Consider the following 23,595-nt stretch of genomic DNA (forward strand, 5'->3'; position numbering starts at 1 on the left):
TTGATTTACTCTTTTATCTATTTACAGCTATAACCGTTAACTACAAATAAACCGTTATTATCGAGCAAACACACTTCCAAACCAAAGCGTGCACTCGGCTGAAATGCCAACAGAAAGCGAGGCGTCCAAATGGATTCTCGTAACGGTGAGAACATTAACAAAAGAACTAGCAATCAGCAAAAACATCGAACGCGGTTAAAGTGGCTGATGCTAAGTAATTCATAAAAGAATTTCAAATTCATACGGCAAGCGTTAAGAGGACTCTTCGCCGAGTAGAAGGCAGGCAATGTAAACCGTTTAATAAAGTGGAAAATTTATGCAGTGAGCATAACGGCGGTAACTAGTGAAGCCGTTAATTGCAAGTAGCTAAGTATAAAACAATACAACCAAAAACAACAACAACAATACAGTAGCCAAAGAACATCTTCCGTTTGTAGCGAGGCAGAAGTGCAGCCAACGTCTATGGAAATCCCATTGCGAAGACTTAGACCACCAATCCAACAACGACAAAAACAACCACAACCATACCGACTGCTGCCAAGGCAGTTAAAATACACCAGCCAGCGACAGCAATACAAAAAACCACAACAACAACAAAAACTCCAATTAGAAGAACAACGACAGTCTCAGCCATAGCCACAGCCAGAAGCAGAACCACAGCAGCCACCGAGCGTGAACTCACGCTGTAGTTGTAGTAGTTATAATGACGAAATTAGTTATATGCCTTCTATTTTTCGGATTATTCGCCATCCAAACGGTCGGCCACATGAACAGTGACCCAGCGCCAGGTCGCTCGCCCGGACCACCTCGCGCCAAACGAAATCTCGCCGCCACAGCTGCGCTGCCACCCGTTGCGCACAACGCGAGCACGACAAATAATGCCACCACCATTGCAGTGACGGCATCCGCCCCCGCGTCCGCCACCCCTGGCGCAACGACGTCACAAACCGTTGGCCGCAATGATCCAAACAACCAGGCGGGCAACGGACATTACGGCGCGCACTCGGTCGACCGCAATTACGGCAATAATGGTAACAATAACAAAGATGGGAGCGCAGTTAAGCGCAGCAATAGCAATAACGGCAATACAAACAGCAGAACAAACAATAACAACAACGAACAACAATTAGCTTCTAGTAACACAGAGTTAACCAACACCGACGAGATTAACATCAATTTGAGCAAATTACCCTCGGGCAGCGATGGCACTGCGGCGGCATCGGCATCGGCGTCGGCAACGGTGTCCGATTCCGCTTTAGGCCGCACCGACGAGCACTACACATATGATAATTTGGTGCATATGGCGTCGGCGCGTGTGGCAAATAGCGGTGAGCTCTCGCGCGGTACTGCCACAGTTGCCGCGACCGCCGCTGAAGCGCTAATTGCGCAGCAGACAAAAGCGAACACCATCAGTAATTCTAGAAGCTGTCATGATGGCTTTAGCGACTTCCTCAATGATGTAGTGGACGTGGAGGAGGAGGAGCAGTCGGAGACGAATGGCGAGGATGTCTTCGATGAGCGCGCACGAGTCAATGGCGGCCACATGGGACATCATTTGTTTATCGACTTGCGGCTGGAACATCATGTCTTCGAAACGTCAGCGGTTGGCATCAATTGCGGTTTGATGTATCAAGGTAAGTGGCAGGAAATGGCTGAGTTAGAACGCTTTTTGATTGAAGTGCTTTATTTAATATTGATTAAGTTCATTAGTTTCACCGCAAAATACTATATTATTGAAGATTCAAAGAATATTTTCTCCGTCCTTAGTTCTTAGAATATAACTATATCTAGATGAAGCTGAAAGTATAATTATTTTGTTTCATTTTAATCTCCCGAGGCTTACAAAATATAATGAGTTGAAGTCAAATTTTTTCCGACTAAAACTCGAGCTTCGGTATTCACAGTCTGACCTCACACAGTTACTTTCAACTTTATGCCAATGAGTACTTAAATCAAAATTATAAACAAGCAGCAGCTTTCCAACATTTTCCTACAGAAATTTTCTACTTCTCACCCTTTTGCTGGTAAAATTCTTCTTTGAGCATGCATTTTATACACTGTTCAAAAGAATGTATCCATTTCAGATAATCTTAACCAGATACCGAAGCCTATTCAATTTGAACTATTTTCAACCAGATTGCTAATGTGAAATGGCAGACATATCTCTAAAATAATTTTAAAGTATATCATTCAGAGTTGAGAACTCCTAGCCGTATGAATATCAGTTACGTGAAACTGATTGTAATAGAATCGTTCATTCTCCTCCAACTACGTGAGTCCGTGTATCCCTATCCGAACTGTTTAGATGCCGGGTCGCAGTGAAATTGCTGGATACTACAAAATAGATGAGTGTACTAGAGAAAGCACCATTAGCCCCATTTAATCAGATTGACAACGAGTCAGTAGTCCGCAGTCCGCAGTTCTCTTGCGCTTTAGCGTTGGATCTATGGAACTCCCGCCGCTCAACAACCAAAAATTGTGCGACTGCAAGATCCTTCTGGTCCAAAGGGTAGTGCAAGAGGTTCTATAAACAATTTGCTTTTACTAAAGGTCATCTCGCAGCAATAATATGCATTTTGCAATAGGATTATATGGAGTGACTTTACATATCTTTTCGAACACAAATCGGCAAAGCTCCGAAAAAATTCCTTTTACCACTCGATTGAAGAGACAGTAGGAACATAATCAGAATACTAACAGGTCACTGACTGATGGCGACACACGAACGTAGAATGGGGCTGACAGATCGAGAAGGCTGCAGGAAATGTCTAAAGCAAGGTACCACGGAAACAATGGAATATCTCTTGTACACTTGTCATGTATTGGCAAGACTTTGCTGTAAGCATCTAAGGTCGATTAAAATTCACTTCAAGTACTGCATTCGCTTCTGAACTGCATCTGGTAATGCAAAAGACCAAAACTGTTCTATGCATGACCTACCAGATTAACCTAACCAAAACTACCAGTCTGAGGTTGAAATTTCTAGGTAGGCACACTTTCAACGAACCTGACGAAGTTGCTTGGATTACTATTAGTTACTTTAACAGATTCAGGTTCAAAGCACTGCGCTGATCTGCAAGGGGCTGGTGATTTAAATTTAGTAGTTGTGGCAATCACAAACGACTAACTAACCAAGCCTGGTAGTAAAAATCTCTCATGGTTTGTTGCAGATAACATTTCTGAAGTAATTGGAGGAATGCTGCCGAGTTAACAGTCCTTGGGCAGGTAAAAATCGGTAACTGTTACGGAGACCCGACTCTCAGGGGAACAATCTTTTTTCCAGCGATAACCTCCAATTCTTTATAACTATAGCCTTATTGTCTTTCTTTAAGCAAAAACGTCTTACTTATGATGTTGACTCCTCGTAACTCTGTCTTAGTTCTCACGGTATTTTTTTCTTCTTTATTGCCGGAGACATCACTTACGCGGTTAGAGCCGAGTTTACAACCAACCTGGAGTTTAGAAGTGAAGTCAGGTCTTTTTTGAAATGGTTTTCCAGCGGAGTGTAGGTTTTTCTGTTCCTCTGCTCTTGCCCCAAAGTGTATTGCGGCGATTACTCTCAGAGATGGAGTCTGTCTTTTAATTCACTGAACTATGTCATTGTTGTCATCGTCCCTGCCTCTGCACCATATAGCAGGACAGGCATGTCGAGTGACTTGTAGAGTGCCTACTCAGTCCGAAGTAGCGGCCTGTTGGCAAGAATTCTATAAGGGTCATATATTTCGGTATATTATTCCTATTTAGTATTATCATCCCTCCGCATTTGCCGTAACCTTGTTTATTCAAATCTCTTTCCACAACTAAAGCTGTAAAAATTATTGAATTCTTCGTATCTAACACAACACCTTCAAACACTAAACCAATCAACCGAGCAGAATAACGTGTAAGTGCACGTATTCTCTAGAAACCATATGCTATGAAAATCAGTTGTAATCTAAAAATGTAAACTGTGACCTGGTGGCAAGATTGCAAATACATTCAACAGCTCAATTTACCAAGTATAATCGAAGTCTGCACGTCGGTATTCTCTGGAAACGAATATGCTTGAGTAGCTGCTCATTAAAATTGTTCACATTCATATCAAGTGTGGAATTCGCTTGTGGCAAGCACTGATTTGTTCAACACAATCGCTCAAAGCAACTGTTGCGCGCTGCTCTAGGACGGGTTGACGGGGTTACGAGGTTTAATCGCTTTAACAAATGATGCAGTGCCATCAACAACAGTTATTCGCTTGTCGCTGCACATACAAACATATTTATGAGCTTCAGGGCTTGTCGCGTATACATGTATGGTTGTGTGTCCTTGCCACTTGTTGTTGTCAACACTGCAATCGATGTCGAAGTCAATGTGACATTTTCATTTTGAGCTACTTTTACAATCGCCCCCCAAGCGCTTTTGTGTGTTAGGGTGGTACAGAAATGTTCAATGTCTTGTTAAATTAGTATAAAATTTAGGAAAATTATAGTAAAAGTTTTAATCATAAAAAGGTAAAGACATATTTCGCGTCTCTTAACAATTCAATGTGTTTGACTCTCCCAATCCTCCCAATTCATCGCCACTTTGCTTGCATTGGAATTATCAAAGTGAAAACAATTAATACCGCAGTGTACGTATTGCCACAACCTAATGTTGCCACTGTAAGTGTCAATGTTTTTAGTCACATATCTCTGCAATGTACTTACTCATACTTTGGGCAAATGCAACAAGCAGTCACAACGACGAACGAACTTGAATGGGCATAGTAAATTGGGATTGGATATTTTCGAGTTGACAGCTAAGTTGGCAGCAGATCACTCAATTCCACAATGTAATTACAGAGTTATGCACTTATGGTAGATGTTTGTCAATTACAGGTGGATGCAAATTCTCAAAGCAACATAGCAGCGACAATGTTGCTGAGTACTCACATGCATATACTCAACATACATACATACATTGAAATATTAAAGAAAAAGTTCTTAACTTTGTATAATTGATGATAAAGTAAACGAATTGACTATTTTGAAGCAAAAATATTTTGAATAAGATATTTTTTAAACTGAAGTATTTTTTCAAGAAATCCACAAGTCTACATAATCCCAACCAATTGTGTCTCACTGTCTCAAAATATCTTATAAGAAATGGAAAAGTTAAGTGCGTGTCCAACATTATAGCAGTAGGTTAGCTTAGGTTAGGTTAATGTTGTTCAATAAGCTACGCATAGACCAATTTTACTCATTTGCTATACCTGATGAACTTCAGTTTCTAATTCCTAAGTTGTCCATTGAGTGCCAATATAACTTTTTTGTACTTCGGATCTATCGTTTTGCACATGACTTTTTCAGTTTTTCACCCAGGTAGCTTGTTCCATCGAGGTTTGATTTTCTTTACCATGCTTCTGTCCAGTTCGTCGTATAGACAGCGCATAGGTTTCCCAATGTTTTCGGGTGTTAACCATACACCATCCTTGGCAATCTCGTCCACTATTTTATTGCTCCTCGATACCTTTGTGGCCTAATACGCAGTAGAAGTGAAGTTTGTTGATTTTGGCAATAATTTCTACTGTCGCTTTGCTTCGCAAGACTCATCTGTCCGATATGTGATATGAGATTACTGTCTTGCTTGCTGCTTAGCTGTCTATGTAGATGTTTACTCTAGAGCGCCATTGACGGTTATGTTCTCACTGGCATCATTTTTAAAGAAATATGCACCGTTGATTCCACCCTCCCATAAACCACACCAAACCGTTATTTTCCCTGAATGACAGCTCTTGAATCTCTTCAGGTTGCTCTTCGTCCTAAATGCGGCAATTTTGCTTACTTACATGCCCATTGAGCCAAAAAAAAAAAAATAAAAATAAAAAAAAAAAAACAAACATTGGGCCTCATCGCTGAACAAAATTTTGTTGGAAGAGGCGGGTCTTCATGGAACTTATCAAGAGCCCTTAGATTGAAACCAAGACGCTTGGAAATGTTGAGTGGCTTCACTTCTTGTAAAAGCTGTATTTTGAGCACTTAATCTCGAAATGAAATGTGCTAGGTCGTTCCATACGCCCGAGTTGCTTCGGTCTTCGTCTATAATCTCAGCTATGGCTACTGTATTTTCACTGCGGATTGGATAATATATCTAAAAAAAAAAATTAAAATTTACTTTTTACACACTTTACCCAAGAACTCAAAAAAAAGTGCAGAACTAATATTTAGTTTAATTTAAATTCACATTGGTCACGTACGTCATTTCAATGCAAAACTTTTATTTGGCATTTATTTTTCTGCTGACCCAAGCGCCTTTTGAATAAAATTACTCACCATTTTTTAGTCCAAAAGAGTTATAGAGCTTTCATGCCAATGATTGTGCAGCCTGTTTGCCTTTGTCATTTGCAGATATTTCGTTAATAAACACAAACATTCATACATACATCCCAAATTTTTTTAGAGTTGTTGCGAAAAAGTGGGAGAAAAGTGAAAAAGGTGAAGATCTATAAATTCATCTGCCACCAGAATGCTGCATTGATATTAAACTTGGTTTGCCTTCAATATTGCTGTTGTTGTTGTTTGGATTTTACGTGCGCGGAATTTCAACACTTTGCTTACTCAAACGCGGAGTGGATAAAAGAGGATAATGTGCAGCTCAACAAATTGTAATTGGGTAATAAATATTTCAGTGTTTTCGTTGCGACCGGCAATTAGTTTTCCTTTTGTACATATGTATGTGTTGGGATTTGTGTTATGAGCAGGTTTTCATTTAATTTTGTTAGAAATTTTCGTTGAATTTGGATTATTTTTGAACGCTGAGAGAACTGAAATTGATAAATTTTGCTAAATTAAGTTTCTCTTCTTTAATTTATTATTATACTAAGGGATTGGCGGCTCAAAATTAAAATAATGGAAGTTAAGCTTGATACATTTTTTGTCAAACTCAAAAATATAATTATTTCCCATGATTTTGGTACTGGTAGAAAATAATATGGACGTTCTAATTGAGTGGCTGAAATTATTCAAAGTTAAAAAATAGAAGATTTTTGAGTGACCTCCAAGCCTTCATAAGGTTTGTTGGGATATCCTTAACTTTTTCTACTCTAGGTATATCTCTTTTAAAAGATTAAAAAGTTTTTCCATTTCAAATAAATATATTTGTAATAGTATAAGTATATTAATTTTCTTATTCTTCTTTACTAGCGTAGACACTAGTAACGCGGTTATGGCCGAGTTGAAAACAGCGCGCCAATCCTTTCTTCTTTTCGCAATGTGGCCCCAATTGGATATTCCAATCGATGCCAGGTCTTTTTCCACTTGGTCTGTCCAACGTAATAGACGTCTCCCCTTCTTCTGCTTCCCCCGACGGGCACTGCGCCGAATAGTGTTAGAGCTAGGGTGTTTTCCGGACGACGTGATCTATTCAACGTAGCCGCTGTCTTTTAATTCGTTAAAATATGGCAATGTCGTCATACACAGCTCATCGTCCCATCGAATGCGATTTCTTCCGAGGCTTTTGATTCATTTTCATTGTGGCATTTTTTATGTGGAGGGCCACAACTCCAGCGCACAACCCTAGATATACCATTTCATACCTAGGGCCTTCTCACTTTAGCTCGAATTCAAACGAATGTTCTTTAGCTACCCAGAGGATACCTATTCTAAGGTCGGAAGTCGTGAGCTGCGTGAGCCATATGTAAAAGATTCATGTTTATCTACTCCTAAGTGTATGACGATCAGAGAACTTTCCGCACTTGCATGAACATTTACACATGACTCTATCCTTCAATAATTTTCAGCAATATTTTGGGGTGGCAGATGATCAAATGAGTTCATGAAACCCAGATACGATATCTGCAACCCTCAACCTTAATAATATCACGAAGACCTATCTGCGTTGGTGTTCCAAATGTGAGTAACAGGTCCTAAGTGATGGCCAGTTATAAAGACGTTGAGTTTTCCTCCAATAAGCGACTATGCTTCTCGCAGCCTAGGAACAAAGAATTCCATCCCGGAGCATCTGAAAGTGAAACTTTGAAAATAAAACTATTTGTCCAGCTTCAAATGTTTCTAGGACTTTGAGGTTTTTGTCTCAGTTTTTGTACCGGCGGTGTAGCACACTTATAATGCTACTTACTTCGAAAGTTAAATGTCAGCTATCAACAAAAGCGCCCCAAACCCATCACAAATCTGTTTAGGTACTTTACTTCTGTTTCCGCTATTTCTCCTGGATGTCTAAAAGTATGAGATTCAAGTTGTCTTTACCATGATCTGGCAAAGGTGGGATATTCGACTAGGTAGATCTCAAGAATTTATCGCATCTTCCATCTTCCAAACAGGTAAAATATTCGATCTTATCGCATGAGTCCCGATCGCACAGTGTCCAGTCGGAACTCAAAAAGCATTGAAATGTGGACTTTTCTGATTGATCTCCTCAAAAAAATAAGTGTTTAATTATCCTCAAAAATGCTTGGGAATACTGAGAAACTAATTCGTTCTACTAAAGGATGATTCACTTCGAGGTTCCCTAATTTTCTAAAGAAAAAACAAAAAAACTTGAAATTTATTGGGTGAATGTTTATTATCATTCAAAAGAACATTTTTTTGGCATTTATTTTCTGAAGATTACCTCTTTCAAATGTTGGCAGCGGCTAGATCTCAGCTGGTCCATCTGTTGAGTTCAATTCTCGATGGCTAGTTCGAGCATTTCGACAGGTAACTGGTAAGTGACATGCATGATGTGCTCCAAGGTCTAAATGAAGGTCGCATTGTTCGCGTAGAGTTTAGACTTTACATATTCTAATAGGAAAAAGTATAACGGCGTGATGTCAGCCGATCTTGTTGCCCAATCGCCCGTTCCAAGACGGGAAATTATCTGCTCACCTTCAATAAATCTACTGATTGATGTGTGGAAAGTGGTGCCGTCTTGTTTAAACCAAATGTAGACGAGATCACGAGCTTCAATTTCAGTCATTAAATAAACAGCGACGTTCGAATCGGCATAATTCGAAAAAATATGGACCGATTATTCCATCGGTTACAAACCACACCAAATCAGTTTTTGTTTTTTTTTTTTGCTGGATGAAAAGGAAAACCAGGTCTGTCGTTATTTTCCTTTTCTTCTCTTCTTCCATTCCATTCTTTTCCTCTTACTCTTTCTACGTCCTGCCTCACTTTGTGTTTAATAGTATTTTGCTTAATTCATTCAGGTTAACGGCACCAGCAATGACGTCAACGGGGGCATAAATGTGAGAATGGATTCAAACTGATATTGTTCTGAATTACCCCAACCATTGATTTTTATATTCGCTCATTCGATTTAATACGGGCATCCACAACAAAAATGCCCGTGTATTTATATTTTCACATTCAAATTGAAATTTCTCCACGTATCTGCGCCGCTAATTTATAGTTTTATTGCATTTTTTCATTTAAGCCAATGTTGTAACTTAATTTCACTGGCAAATGGCAAATAAAAGTAAATATAATTTGTGCTTCTCATATTTCCAGTGCGTCTGCTGACATACGCCAAGCCATCAACGCCGAAGGCAGCCGGCCGTGCCACAAGAGCCGATGCCGCACAAACGCAGCCATTAGGCGGCTCCGCCTTTGTAGAAGCCATCACCGCGGAGAATACGAGTAGAAAAGCGAAAGTGAATAGCCAGGAAGACATGAGGGACCGCAGCAATATGGCTAATGCTGGCAATGACAACGACAGCGGCCCTGACGCTGGTGGCGGCAACGGCAACGAGCTGCATTACACGGGAGAATTTTTCGTGGAAACAGTTTCGACATTAAGCGGTCGCGAACGTGGCAGTTTTGTTGATCACCATTCAGCTGCGGCGAGCAACAAGTTGCCAATTTCATGGTTCAGTTCACTTCAGCGCAACGGAGCCAACCATAACGGCGATGATGCCGACGCTGGCGATGATGACAGTCGGGATTTCGAGGCGGAAAAAAATGATTTCGACTCGGCTACATCGGCGTCGGATGAGGAGAATTTCGCTTTCGGTCATAATTACGATGCCATTGGCAGTGGCCATGGCCATTTCCAGCAGCAACAGCAACAGCAACAACAACAGCAACAGATGTTCGCCACCAAGTGGTTGCAACAAAGTTGGGATAAGGCAACTAATCGACGGTCACATAATAACAGTACGCGGAACGCTAGAAAAATGTGTCCAGAAAATAAATGGCATGGTAGCGCGAAAAGTCAACAACAACAGCGTGGACAGCGTGACTCCAGTAGCACAGGTAGCAATGAGTATCAAGCACGTAACGTACCCGGTGCGGGGAGTGGGAGTGGTGCGAATGTGAGGGACGAGCACAACGCAAACGGAAACGAAGTTCATACCGAGTCTTTGGGTTTCTGGATGTTAAATGAGCTATGCGAACAGGATGATACCATCGAATTCAGGTGAGTCAACTAAAGTCCCTTTTGAATTGCAGATGAACAGCGATTAAGGTCTGCCGTTATGTGTATAACCCATATGTGTGTGTACAAGTACCTTGAGACCAGGATTATTTAAGCTTTCTGGAGAGAGTAAGAAAATACAATATTTTTAACTTTGTGGTCGAATTTTTTTAACTACCTTACGCCTTAAGTGTTTTTAAATGGAGTAAAGTTGTACTTAGTGCAGCGGGGAGTCAAAACTTAAATGTTAGAATTATGTGCATTAAACGGTGAAGTCTATAAGAAAGCTAAAGTCTTCTTCAGTTTTATTAAACTGCATAAAATTACTAATAATCGTCAATGTAACATATGAAGAATGCCTATTTCCTTAAAGTACTTAGGTCCAATATAATTTCATATTATCTATTAGTGGGGGTTACCCTTGTAGATGACATTGGGGGCAAAATAATGTTTTGAATTCGAATGCCATAAAGCTCAGTTCCCGTGAAACGTGCTGTCCCAAGGGAGCTGGATCAAAAGGATAGTGCGTTAGATGAGTTGCTTTCATAGCGTTTCCTTTTAACACAGGCCATAGATTAGGCATGTCGGAGTCAATTATAAATAAATAGGAATTTACTACCGTATCTAGAACGAAGTTACGCAAGGACCATAAATCTTAGTCTAACGATACCTTGAACACAAATATGGTAATTTTGTTTTTATACAGTGAAAAAGGTTTTAAAAAGGAGTAAAGAATATAAAAATGGCCTGTGGATGGTCTGGAGTACGGTTACGGTTAGAAATCCTTTGTTCGAACTTGTATATTAGCAAATAGTTTAGTAGCCAATACAAATGTGCATATACATTTCCACTCCCGTCAGTTCGGTGGGATGCTTGAAGAGTTGCGCTCCCAAGTGTTAAGTCTTGAACTCCCAAACTGGGGACAGACAGGAATGGAGTATTGAGTTGTTTCCACCTCATCTTCTTTCATAAAAAATACTATTGTACTTTTGTAGATGGCGTCTGGTAAAATTACCAACCATACATTACACATACTGATGAGCTTACAAATGTGATATTTTCTAGAGCCCTCCGCTCCATAAAGACTCCATAGAACATATTGGGCTTGACTATGGTGTAGTAGAGCCAAAGAACCATTTTCGGTGAGAGACTCCACTTTTTGCCAATGGCTCCTCCAGCAATCGAGGCCATTTTTGCTCTCTCTCTCTTCGATATTCGGCTTCCATGAAAGCTTCGTATTCATGATGAGCCCTAGATATTTCACTGTAACATGTTTACGAAATCTTAAACTCGACGCTATAATGTTGAATATAATATCTAGAGTACTCGTATTGACGATTCATTTTGCCGATTCACATATGTAGGTCAAAAAGTTTAAGACTTTTTTTAATTTATACTACAATATATTATAGAAAGTGAATATACGGACAAAGGCACCGCAAAAGCCAAAATTCTATTCTCACTCATACTACGAAGCAAGAGAGGAAAAAAAGTTCTATAAATTTAGGTACATAGCTCATATTAGTATAGTAGACACAGTAGGCCATCAATAAACACTCAATTTAGGAAAACAATATTTAGGAAGTTCCTTTTCGCATTCAAGATTACACAGACAGTTTTGACCGATGGGAGTTCTCACCAAAAAGAAGAACAAAATATATAAATACGAGCATATATTAACTGTATATATTGCCAGTGTGGGTGAGAGTAACTTTACGTCTTCTCCTCTTACTTGTTCTTCTCTAGAAAACGAATCATAATTATGCGTCTGCTTCGAATGTGACAAGGCCAGAAGAGCAACGCACAAACGAAAGAGCAGTAGTGTACGTATAGTATATTATATATACATTTAATGAGCAGATAATTGGCAGGTCATAATTGTGGTTTGCCTTGCGAGCGAAATGGCCAAAGTGGCGAAGTTAATTTAATTTACTTTGTAGAGGAAGCGGCACTGGGTCCATTTGATTAAATCATCATTTGTTAGTAAAACGCGTTTAATTACGAGAAGATCTGTTGCTGAAGTGCGTACATGAGCACTACTCAAAATAAACAGCATCATTAACTTTTATTTATACGCAATTAACCGATAAAGTGAATTTAGTACCAACATCTAAGTTCTGTAGTTTGTTGACACGGCTCTGTCAAGAGCATTGTCCTGATGGCTTTTGAGCCAACGCATGCGGTAGTAAAGCCAAATTTTAGGCGGAAGTACTGGTAGTGTGAATATACTGTAAGAGTATAGCATTGTGTTGAGGAAATCTTTGAAATTTAGGTTGGTAAGTCAAGCTGATGTCGACTGCTTACATAAATAAAACGATATTGACTAGCTACCGTTATCATTTTACCTGGAGCGTGCATAACTATATACAATTGAATAATGTACCATGGAAACTTGGATGTGGAAATAAAAGAGTAGCTTAGCCATAACCTTAACTTTGAAGGAATATTTACCAAAATTTAGTTTTTATGATATTTAAGCTGGAAATGTTATAGATGTCAAAGATACAACTATTAGCAAAAAAAGAAAGACGAAGACTCAATTCAGTATGCAAAGGTGCTTTATAATTGCGGCCTCTTTTTATGAATAACTCAAATTCCTTCTTGGCAGTCTGGCCGATCATAAGGAGTTCGAAGTGCACTAAACTAAGATAATCGAAGAAAAATGTCATCATAACCTTGAGTTTTGAACTGATTTGACGTTTTTTCGGCTTAGGATCACCCTTTGAACGATATTCGGCCGATTGATCGTCTGTTTTCGGGTCGTAAGCATAAATCCAAGACTCATCGCCTATAAGATTTCTGACTGTTAATCGTCGATTCTCAAGCACCAATTTGAATGATTTGTATCAATCAAAAACACTTGCTGGTGTCACATAATTGCCACCGAAGACCTTTTCCAACATTCTGAACCTTTCGGCACAAAATCTAATGGAATTTGTTTGTTGAATAATTTCACTCATCGTAAAAATGGCCGAATGTTATTTTGATATGACATTTGGCACAGATACTGCTGACGGTCAACCAACCAACATACGAAAAAAATATTTCGACGAATGGGTTTTCACGCAAAATTTATATTAAAAAGTCTATCTACTTTTTGCTCACAGTAGAAAGTTAGTTCATCTGCTGCCTCGTTAATATTTATATTTACGTGGCCAGGAGCTTAATACGGAAAGATTTTGAATAATTCATCCACTGAGCTTCCGAACATCAATCTAGATAGAATTTTACAATTTTTTCATTGTCTGGCTCTTACTTTCTCAATTCCTTTTAATGCCTAAAGGTTCCACTTGGAAAATACTGACAATTTTTGGTAGGTTGAGGTATTCAGAGAATACCCAAGGTACATTTCAAAACACATATGTGACCTGGTCTACGAAAAGGGAGCTAACGTGCGAAAACTAGTTTATGGCTTTTTGGATTCTATCACGTGAAAAAGCAGCTCATTTTCCATCTGAATCAACTAAGATTTTTTGACACCTAAGCCCCCTTTCCGTAAACCAGGTCATATTATGTCTAAATTAGGTGACATTTCCCTAATTTACATTACGTCTCAAAATGCAATTAATATCTGAAGTTTAGCTGCGATTTGAAATTAGTTTATCCAAAATCTATTTATGACCACATTGTTTTTGCATACAAGAGCATACATACATATATCAGAATTTTGATTGTTGAATATTTCGTAAGACATGATTTTTTTTAATGAGCCATGGCACTACGCGATTTCCTGGATTCCCTGGATTTTGGTATAGGAAAAGAAAAATACAATGGAAAGCTTTAAATTTTAACTGTGGAGTTTTCGATTGCTTCATGAGCAGCGTTAGTACAGTTTACTTTGATCGGCCTAGTGCTGCAATGTGCCCCCCATCTTAGTGATTTTAGTAAGAAATAAATGGCTTATGCCTCCATTAAGTCACCTTCTTGACTCCTTCTTTCTTTCATAGTTTAAGATTTTATTTTTGACTTCTGCATCCACTCATTAAAAACTCATCATGTATTATTGTTGTTGTTTATTAGCATCTATCTACAGACAGTAAAGTTGTAGAATATTGTTGAAGACTTCTTATAAATACGCTCACCAGATCGATATGTATTTCTGGAAAGGAAGTGTTCTCACAATAAATCCATTGATTGATGCGATGTATGGGAAGTGGCGCCATCTTGTTAAATCCAAATGGCACCGAGATCACCAGCTTCAACTTCAGGCATCAATGTTTCGGTTATCATGATGCAATAATAGTCGCCGTCGAGGGCTATGTTCTTACCGGCATCATTTTTGAAGAAATATGGTTCGATGAGTTCACCGGCGCACATACCATACCAAATCGTTATTTTTTCTGAATGAAATGGCAGCTCTGGAATCTCTTTAGGTTGCCCTTCGTTCCAAATGCGGCAATTTTGCTTGTTTACATACCCATTGAGTCAGAAATGGGCATTATCGCGCAACAAAATCTGGCTGGAAAACGTCGGATCTTCTTGGAGTTTTTCAACAGCCATTAGAGCGAAGCGTCATTGCTTGGGAAGATCGATCGGCTGTATTTTTTACACTTTCAATTTAAGATCTCGACGTAAAATGTGCCAAAACGTTCCATACGTTCTCCACGGTCTTCGTGTAAACTCTCAGCTATGGCTGCTATATTTTCCTCATTGCATGCTGGACGTGGTCTATTCGGTAGAATATTATGTAATAATAAATGCTGGGTCTCAGGATGGGTGATAGTGTTGCGAATAGCACGCTCAGTAGGCCGATAATGTTGACTATAAGATCATCTGTCAAGAAAAGACTATTGAAGAAAGTATCTCTCACCCGTTAGTTAGCCGAACCAAGACCGTCTTTGACAACTTATAGAGAAAATATTCTCCACATATTTGCTCTGCTTTAACGGTTACAATCATATGCATATCAAAAAACGGATACGATCTAAAGCCTTATCTGTACGATGCAATAGTGCCATTGTTTTTCGGCTCTTCTACTTCTCTATTAGTAAAAAAAAAACTCAATTATAAATTAATACGAATGGTAAAAATTTTCTTATAAATTATTCAAAAATAGTTCACAATTCCTGCAGCAAATTAAATAGAAGAAATTAATTATATTTCCACTAAAACTTACACTTTAATAGAATTCCCAGCAAAATACTGTCGACATTGCGTTACTCCAAAACCAAATTAAACTTGGCCACATTTCAACTTTTCGCCACCGTTGCGGTAATGCGTTGAATTTCAAAGAAAGCATATTTTATGGTTGAAACTTGGACTTGAGCGGCTGCAAACTGAAAAAGTTTCATTTCTATTTGTTTGCCTCAATTCTTTTTACTCTCTTCACTTTTCATTTCGCATTTGACTTTTCCTTTTTTTTTTTTTTTTTGCAGAGTGTTTTTTCGTGCGACTTTTGAGAGTGACAGTGCTGGGGACACAAGAAGTCGCAACAGCAACAACAACAGCAACACGAACAATGCCAATGGCAGTAGTTACAGCAATAACAACAACAACAACAATAATGGAAACAACATTAAAGTCGACGCACAACATGTGGTGTTCAAAAAAACTTTTAAATTTCAACTACGCAAAGGTGAGTGAGTACAACACGCAGCATTGCAAAAACAAAAGCAATAAATATAGCACGAAGGTGAAAGAAACAATTACAAGAAATTTTAACAACACTACAACGAAGCACAAGTGGAAAACTTAACAAATTGTTTTTAAGTCTTTTAATTGCTCGAAATTTTGGGTGCGTGAGAGTTTGTTCAGGGAGAGAATGTATGAGTGATTGCTTCGAGTTTTTGCATAAATTTCTCCAATGTAAACGGGGCCAGGGAAAATATGCACATTCGGCCTACATTTTTGCAGGCGAGGAACTTTTTCATGTGCAAAAAAGATGAAGTTTAGAGAATAGGGGGACGAAGCAATAGATGGCCAACAGCTCTCCGAACGATAGGATAGTCTTCGCCTTCTTCGGAGTAGGTTCGCCGCATAACGTTCACTGTTTCGATTGTTCTTTGGCCTCTGGTGACTGCACTGAATGTGTGATTCGTCGATGGTCTTGAAACTACGTGAAAAAAATCCATTTGATTGGCGATCTACCTATATGAGATCGTAAACTTTTGTCACGTTATCCAACGTTGTAACAATTTTTTTACCATCTCATCAAAAACCCGACGTACAGCCGCTTTGAAACTCGTTGAACGAATTTTTAGACCCTGGAAGAGTTTTAAAGCGTTCCAGAGTTTTATGTCTGAAATGGTTCGGTTCTTCGTTACGCTGATAGTCAATATGATCACCGAGGATGAAGGTGTAGATGGCCATCACCTTTCCGGGAGGATAGGCTTCGCCATCCTCGGAGTCGGAGTCGGTCGGTAACATCCACTGTTTTGACTGCTCTTTGGCCGCTGGTGTCTACTTGTGGTGGTTAATCTGGGCATGTGTTATGTCGACGGTCATGAAACTATGCAGAAAATCCATTATATTGGCGATTTACCAATACGAGATCGTAAACTTTTGTCAAGTCATCCGTCGTGGTAGCAGTTTTTAGGTCATCTCATCAAAAACCGAAAACTGCTTTGAAACTCGTTGAACCAATTTTTAATACCCTGGTAAGAATTTTAGAGCATTCCAGAGTTTTACATCTAGAATGGTTTGGTCGATAGTTAATACAATCACCGCGATCATCTTGCGAAGCGGTCGTCCTTTTTCAAAACACCAAACAACACTTTGACATTTAGACCCGCTTGTAGAAACACACATTACACTGTTTATATTTCTTAATTTTCTCATTCCACACACAGACTGCCAATTGCTGTTGCGTGAAGTTACGAGTGGGTACTTGGACTACACAGGACTTCCATTGTACAGCATCGATTGTACCGTACATTTCCCTCCGTATCGACTCTTTGAGACTGAACATAACCAGAACAACCCAACTGGGTCTGCGAATGCCGCAAATGGCGACATCCCACCGGCTGGTATACTCGTCGAACTCCAACGACTGAATGTGCCCTGCAACAGTGGCGGCTACATACGCTTCAACGAGCGGACGCGCTTGTGTGGCAAACTGGAGGAGCTCAACGCCGCCGATCGCAGCTATCACTTCGATGTGCGCAGCCACACCACAGTACACTTCCATAAAAGTCCAATGTTCAGCCTCAGCTACAAGCTCGTCGACTACTGTTATAATATAACGACAAGCAATCAAACGGCTGAGTATTACATACGACCGAGTATGCGTGATGCGTTCGAGTGTTACTTTCGTATACACCTGCCGTATGGCAATCGCATAAGTCTGACACTCGTAACAAACAACGATAGCGCGATACTGCAGCCGAATGACGGCATACAATTGAATGCTGCTGGAGAGCAGGACATGTTCAATATCTACACCACCGATGGTATACAAATCGACACACAGCGCATAAATTTGACGCTACTGAGTAGCGGTAGCGGCAGTAGTAAAAAAAGTGGCGCCGTAACGTCGACGGTGTTTAGACGCGCCGAACCCAAAGCGGCGGCGCGAACGCAAGCACAAGAGCAAAACACGTACACGCTACGTGCGTATAATGCAACACGTGAGCATGTCAACAAGCGTTCCACTAGTTCATTGGATGGCTTCCTCAGAATTATGGAGAGCAAGATCAAAGAGTTCAGCTTCGCTGCGAGCGGCAAGTCGCTGCAAGGAGCCAGTGAAATCTCTAACTGTGATGGCGTTATCGTTAAAATCTTCGAAAGCGATTCCGCACGTTGGTCTTATTGCATAAACGATACGAATCGTATGCAAGCCTTCCTTCTAACCTCAACTGGCAATACACTCAACATACATCTCTTCAAGGCGACGCGTTTGAACTACAACAACAATATGTTTATGTCTGACACGATGCCGGATATTGATCGAAATGCGCAAATTACCTCACTGCCCACAGTTTATCTGTCATATGCGGCACAACCCATTGCGGAGCTCGTCTCCAGCTGCGACTTCGGTTGGGTTGCCATTCAACAGTTTTGCATAAATGCCATTGAAGTGGCCATGTCGTGGCCAGATGCGGAGGAGCATTGCGTAAACTTGGGCGGTCACTTGGCTTCCATTCGCAACGAGCAACAACAACAAGTCATACATGAAATCCTTTTTCGTAGCCCCGGCTATGATGATCAGAATGCCTATTGGGTCGGCGGCTCGGATAGCAGCTATGAGGGTGACTTTCGCTGGAGCGACGGACTGCTGTTTCAGTATACAAGTGAGTAGAAAATGGACATATGAATAAAAGTTTTCAACCATTTTTAGTTAGTAGATAGTACTAACCCAGAATTATCCCCAAAAAGTTTAATTTCCTAATAATTGTATCCACGGTATATTAAATTTCTCTATCTTCCTCTTTTTGTACAGACTGGTTTCCAGGATGGACGGAACACAGTCATTACAATAAGCAGCCAAACGATGATGGTCTTAGCAGTCAAGATTGCATAGAGTTACGTCGCTTTTTTCGTACCCCACCTGGTATACAAGCTAATCGCAGTCCATTGACGAGCACTTTTATGTGGAATGATCGTGATTGCAGTGCAAAGAATTTTCTCATCTGTGAGCGGCCCATGAGTGATGGTAAGTTGTGCGAAGAATAATGGGAAAAAAGAAATAAACCAAAAAAATAGGCCTGGGGTTGACTGGCTTACGTACGAATTTTGTTGTTGTTGTTGTAATGAGTATATAAATTCAGTTAGGATGGTATGAATTATATGCAATAACTTTTCCTCGAACCACTGAAACCTGTTAACCCGCCAACAAAGGGGAATCCTATCGTCCGACAACTCTCCTATCTTCAGTAGTAATGACACTTGAGGCCTTACTACACCCGACCTTCACCCTGCTTGGAACAGAACCGCCTCTAGGAGCATCAAAAGGTCTTTATTCAACTACGCCGACCAGAATTCGGACGCAACTAACTTCAGACATGCACTGACCATCATTCACAGTCGAATTGCAGACAAAGAGCTGGATTTGCAGTGAGAATGTAGAAGGACCCTTGTGCAGCTTCGCTCTGGATACTCTAGCAGGCTAACTCCTATTTATCCAGAATCGACTTTGACGTAGCAAACATATGTCCAGCATGTGACGAGTCCCTGGATGATTCTAACTACCTCTTTTCTTGCCCTACTAACCCTGCATATCTGACACCTCCCTCCCTATGGTCCAGCCTCGTGGAAACAGCACGTTTCTTATGCCTATCGTAAAAAAAATAACTAGAAACTCACGTTCCGTCGCCAGTAACAAACAAAAGATGCGGTATTTTGTTTGTAGTCTAATATACAATGTGTTGAAACGATCCATTAGAGTTTTGGAGTTCCTCTGCTATTTCTCTGATGCCACCCGACGGCTTTCAAGTGATATTTTGATATAAACACATGCGTCTTCACGATCTTTATTGGATTCTTTGTGGTATCAAATATTTGCGTTCGTGATAATGTTGGAGAGTCTACAAGAACCCCTTTTTAACAACTCATAAAGAAAAATTTGTGCCTGCATCATCTTGGATTAAGCTTTTAATTTCTATTCTATATATACTTCAGATTCCTTGAGACGGAGCTGGATAAATGATTGCAATAAGACGGTCTCATTAACCAAGGAACATCCGCGCGCCTCAATTTGGAGTCCGTCGTTTCCGCGACAATATCCCGATAATGCGAATTGTTTTACAACAATAACAGCGCCAACGGGCTATCGTGTCGTCATCGAATTTGAAGAGCTGGTGATCGAAAATGAAGCGGGGTGAGTAAACTTTAAATAATCAAAAATAATCTGCTAATCTTCAAAAATGTCATTCTTTCTTCACTTCACGCAGTTGTACCTACGACTATTTGGAAATTACCGAACCGACGCACTACGATAATTTCAAAACTACAAAATCTTCCAAAAATAAAAACATGTTAAATATAAATAATAGTAGTAAAAGTAATATAAATATAAATAAAACATTTCGAAAGCGAAGTTCTTATGAGAAACCTAGCCTTAGTTCATCGTATACTATGCCTATGTCTACATCTACATCTACATATACATCTAGTAATTCTAATGCGAACGCTTATTCTAATACTTATACAAATTATGCTAGTACGAATGCTGTAAATAATATAAATACGAATGTAAATCTGAATGCGAATGCGAATTTCAACACAAACACCAACACCAACAACAACTACTTGTATTCGAATAGTTATAACAACTACAATCTCGCGCAAACGAATTATCAAAAACTGCTGCACATCTTCTCGAGTCTCTACCGACCGCACACGAATTACCTAATACAAACACCCGACTATCCACATGGCAATCCCAACTATCCAACGAATCATCACAATCGTTTGCGTTCGGATGCGAATGCGGAAACGAACGCTTTGCCGAAGCGCCTGTGCGGCGATTGGAGTTCCAAACTGAAGTTGCTGCGTCACGTCTCCACCGGCTCCTATTTGGGTTTGCATTTCGTCTCTGACTACTCACATCATTTTGGCGGCTTTAAGGCAAAGACTTATATGGAGAATAGTGAGTATTATTTTTGAGAAAATTACAACAACATCACAAACATATATTTGCTTACAAGAAACTCGAGAATATTCATAACGCGCCTCATGTCAACTAATTTCTATTCGTTTATACTTAGTCTTACATAATGAAAAGATTTTTTTTACTCTAAAGCATTCCATTCAATATACTCATCAGCAAGTTTTGGAGAAATCAGTTCAAAAATATCATACAATATTTCCATTTCTGTAAGATTTTATTTAGACGACGCAGCTAGGCTTTTAGGAGGCTCACCCGAGACAAAAATATCCTCCTTACTCTTTTATGTGTTCAAAAAATATAATACATATGTAGTTTACTACAACCACCTTTTAGACAACCACCTACTAGCATTGCTACCAAAGTTCTTATGTTATTTCAACGGTCGTTCTGATCTCCATTCCAATCAAACCACCTTTGTCTGTTTGTTGGATAAGTCAGGACTCGAGACTCAGCTTTATCTGTAACATGTTACTCGCTTAAATACAAGTATCTACAAGTACCCAGGGGCATATATATATCCTCCTTACCGAAGTCTAGTTGAAGGCTTCCAGTATTATCACTGTGTCGTAAAACCCATTGGCTTATCGTGTAATAATATGTAAATTCCACTAATAGACCAAAGCATACTTTCTTCTTCGATGAAACCCTAAGAGTCTTGCGCCGCTTGGCTATTTATGTATATTTCATATAGTTTCATATAGTATGCCTGCTTTGTGGGAGAACATCATTGATGTGATCTGGTAGTCGGAAGGCGATTCTGATATCCAATTTTGCTGAAAAAACAGTACCTTCTCTTTGATTATCAAGTTTAGATCGACCTTTGTCCTTCTCACCTCTATCCCACTCCACGGTAAAGACAATACAAGGAATTTTAATTCTAAAGGATTACGAAAATCTGTGTATTTGAGCAGAACTTTTAAAGTAACTTAGAATTACAAGACAGAATTGCAAGCATTCCCTCAGTTTAAGAGCCGATTTCGTTGCATGTTGCTTAAAGAACAAGTCTGTAATTATAAGATGTTATTTAATCGTATAATATCAATATAGCATTAGTCAAATGGTCACTTTAACTTCGTCAAGCTATCTGTTATGATCTCTCAATCATCTAAGCTGATAAAGCAGCGACCTTCTGACCAGCAGAAAGTCAAGGCCAGCTTTGCTGAAAAAAGTGATACAAAACTTGATCGGAAATATTTTTCAATCCCCCAGTTTGGTGAGATATCGCAAGGTACGCGCTCCCAAAATCTTGATCTTGATCTCTTGCGATCGATTTTGGGCCAAAAGGCTTTTGCGACAACGCATGTACCAATAATGACCCGACGCTAGCCAAGCTTCCGTGAAGCTTAGCTATCTGGTAGTAGAACACAAGGGGATATGGGAGCACCGACACACTCCCCTTCTACCGATGGTAGCCTGGCAACCATACCAGTCTTATCATAAAGACACTCAGACACTGCTATTGTTAGCGAGATAAGACACTCTTTGATCAACCCTGAACATGCTATTAATGAGTTCAAGACTAATATCGCCGCTCTGTTATCTGAGTGGACGGTCACTTCTCTAAAGGAGGCTGCACTATAAAGACTCCATGGAACATAATGGGCTTGACTATGGTGTCGTGGGGCCGGAAGACGATTTTCGATGAGAGACGCCGCCTGTTGCAAATGTCTCCCCTACAACAGTTAGTATAAAGCAATCAATGCCTTTTTAGCTCTCTCTTCGATATTCGGCTTCCTACCCAGGATGAGCTGTAGATTTCACGGTATCTGTCGGCTACACCGGGATCATGTATCTTCTAGTAAATAAAACCAGCTCGTTTTATTTGGATTTATGGTGAGATGACACCACCTTCCTTTGATAAAACAAAGAAAACATTATCATCACAATTTTTCACACAACACATTTCCCTGGAAAGTCTGCGATATTTTGTAACATGAACTAGAAATTCAGTTAAATTACAATAAAGAGCGCCAATTGGGCTTATAAAAATATATATTATACAAATTGTTTATTGCTTTCAACGGAGTTTCAAAAATTTATACTAAAATTTTAACTACCTAATATGTTTAAGTATAATAACACGTGTGTATGTTTGTCTCGATGAATGCTTTCAACTAAACTTTATGCAAATTAAATCTGTACATATATTATATATCTATTAACTACCAATATGTCTAACGGAATAAGTATAATTTTTGGTATATTAATCGTTTTTGTTCGTGTCTATATAAAATGTTTCGAAGATAAACATACGTTTCCAAATTGTTTGCTTCAAAGTTATATAAACAACATAATAACTATATCTGTATGTGTGTAACTATCTAGGACTCTCACTCATTTCACAAACATTTTGCCATTCATCTGAAACCTAAGGCACTTTCTACAACACGCTTTATTCTACAACCCTCCTATCACATGCCCTTTGTTTTTCAATTTCATGCATATCACTTTCTCCTTCATACTCACCCCTCCCTCTATCTCTCTTCCTAACACATTCACATATGTATTACTATTGTAAAATTACTTTTACTCTTACCTCGTATTGCAAACTATTTCTACGAAACTTAAAAATTGAACATACTACTAGGAAGTTATACGTTCCGTGGTAAGTCTCTTCAGTGCCACACGTAGACCAGTGTGCTTTTTTAACATAATACATAGTCTGTAGGAATCGTATAAGA

The 23,595-nt window shown here is 39.5% G+C and overlaps 1 protein-coding gene across 1 annotated transcript in view; it reads left to right on the forward strand.

The window, feature by feature from the left end:
- Window positions 1-703: 703 nt before the first annotated feature.
- Window positions 704-23,595, forward strand: part of LOC108974255 — a 50,933-nt gene continuing 28,041 nt past the window's right edge. The window contains exons 1-8 of the mRNA XM_018941974.1: window positions 704-1,634; window positions 9,465-10,371; window positions 15,744-15,943; window positions 17,157-18,596; window positions 18,746-18,958; window positions 19,924-20,122; window positions 20,196-20,893; window positions 23,502-23,519. Coding sequence (XP_018797519.1) covers window positions 704-1,634; window positions 9,465-10,371; window positions 15,744-15,943; window positions 17,157-18,596; window positions 18,746-18,958; window positions 19,924-20,122; window positions 20,196-20,893; window positions 23,502-23,519 — 4,606 coding nt within the window. The remainder of the gene's footprint in view (window positions 1,635-9,464; window positions 10,372-15,743; window positions 15,944-17,156; window positions 18,597-18,745; window positions 18,959-19,923; window positions 20,123-20,195; window positions 20,894-23,501; window positions 23,520-23,595) is intronic.

This window comes from Bactrocera latifrons, unplaced genomic scaffold (genome assembly GCF_001853355.1).
Source record: "Bactrocera latifrons isolate USDA-ARS-PBARC rearing strain unplaced genomic scaffold, ASM185335v1 scaffold_54, whole genome shotgun sequence".
Classification (NCBI taxonomy): domain Eukaryota; kingdom Metazoa; phylum Arthropoda; class Insecta; order Diptera; family Tephritidae; genus Bactrocera; species Bactrocera latifrons.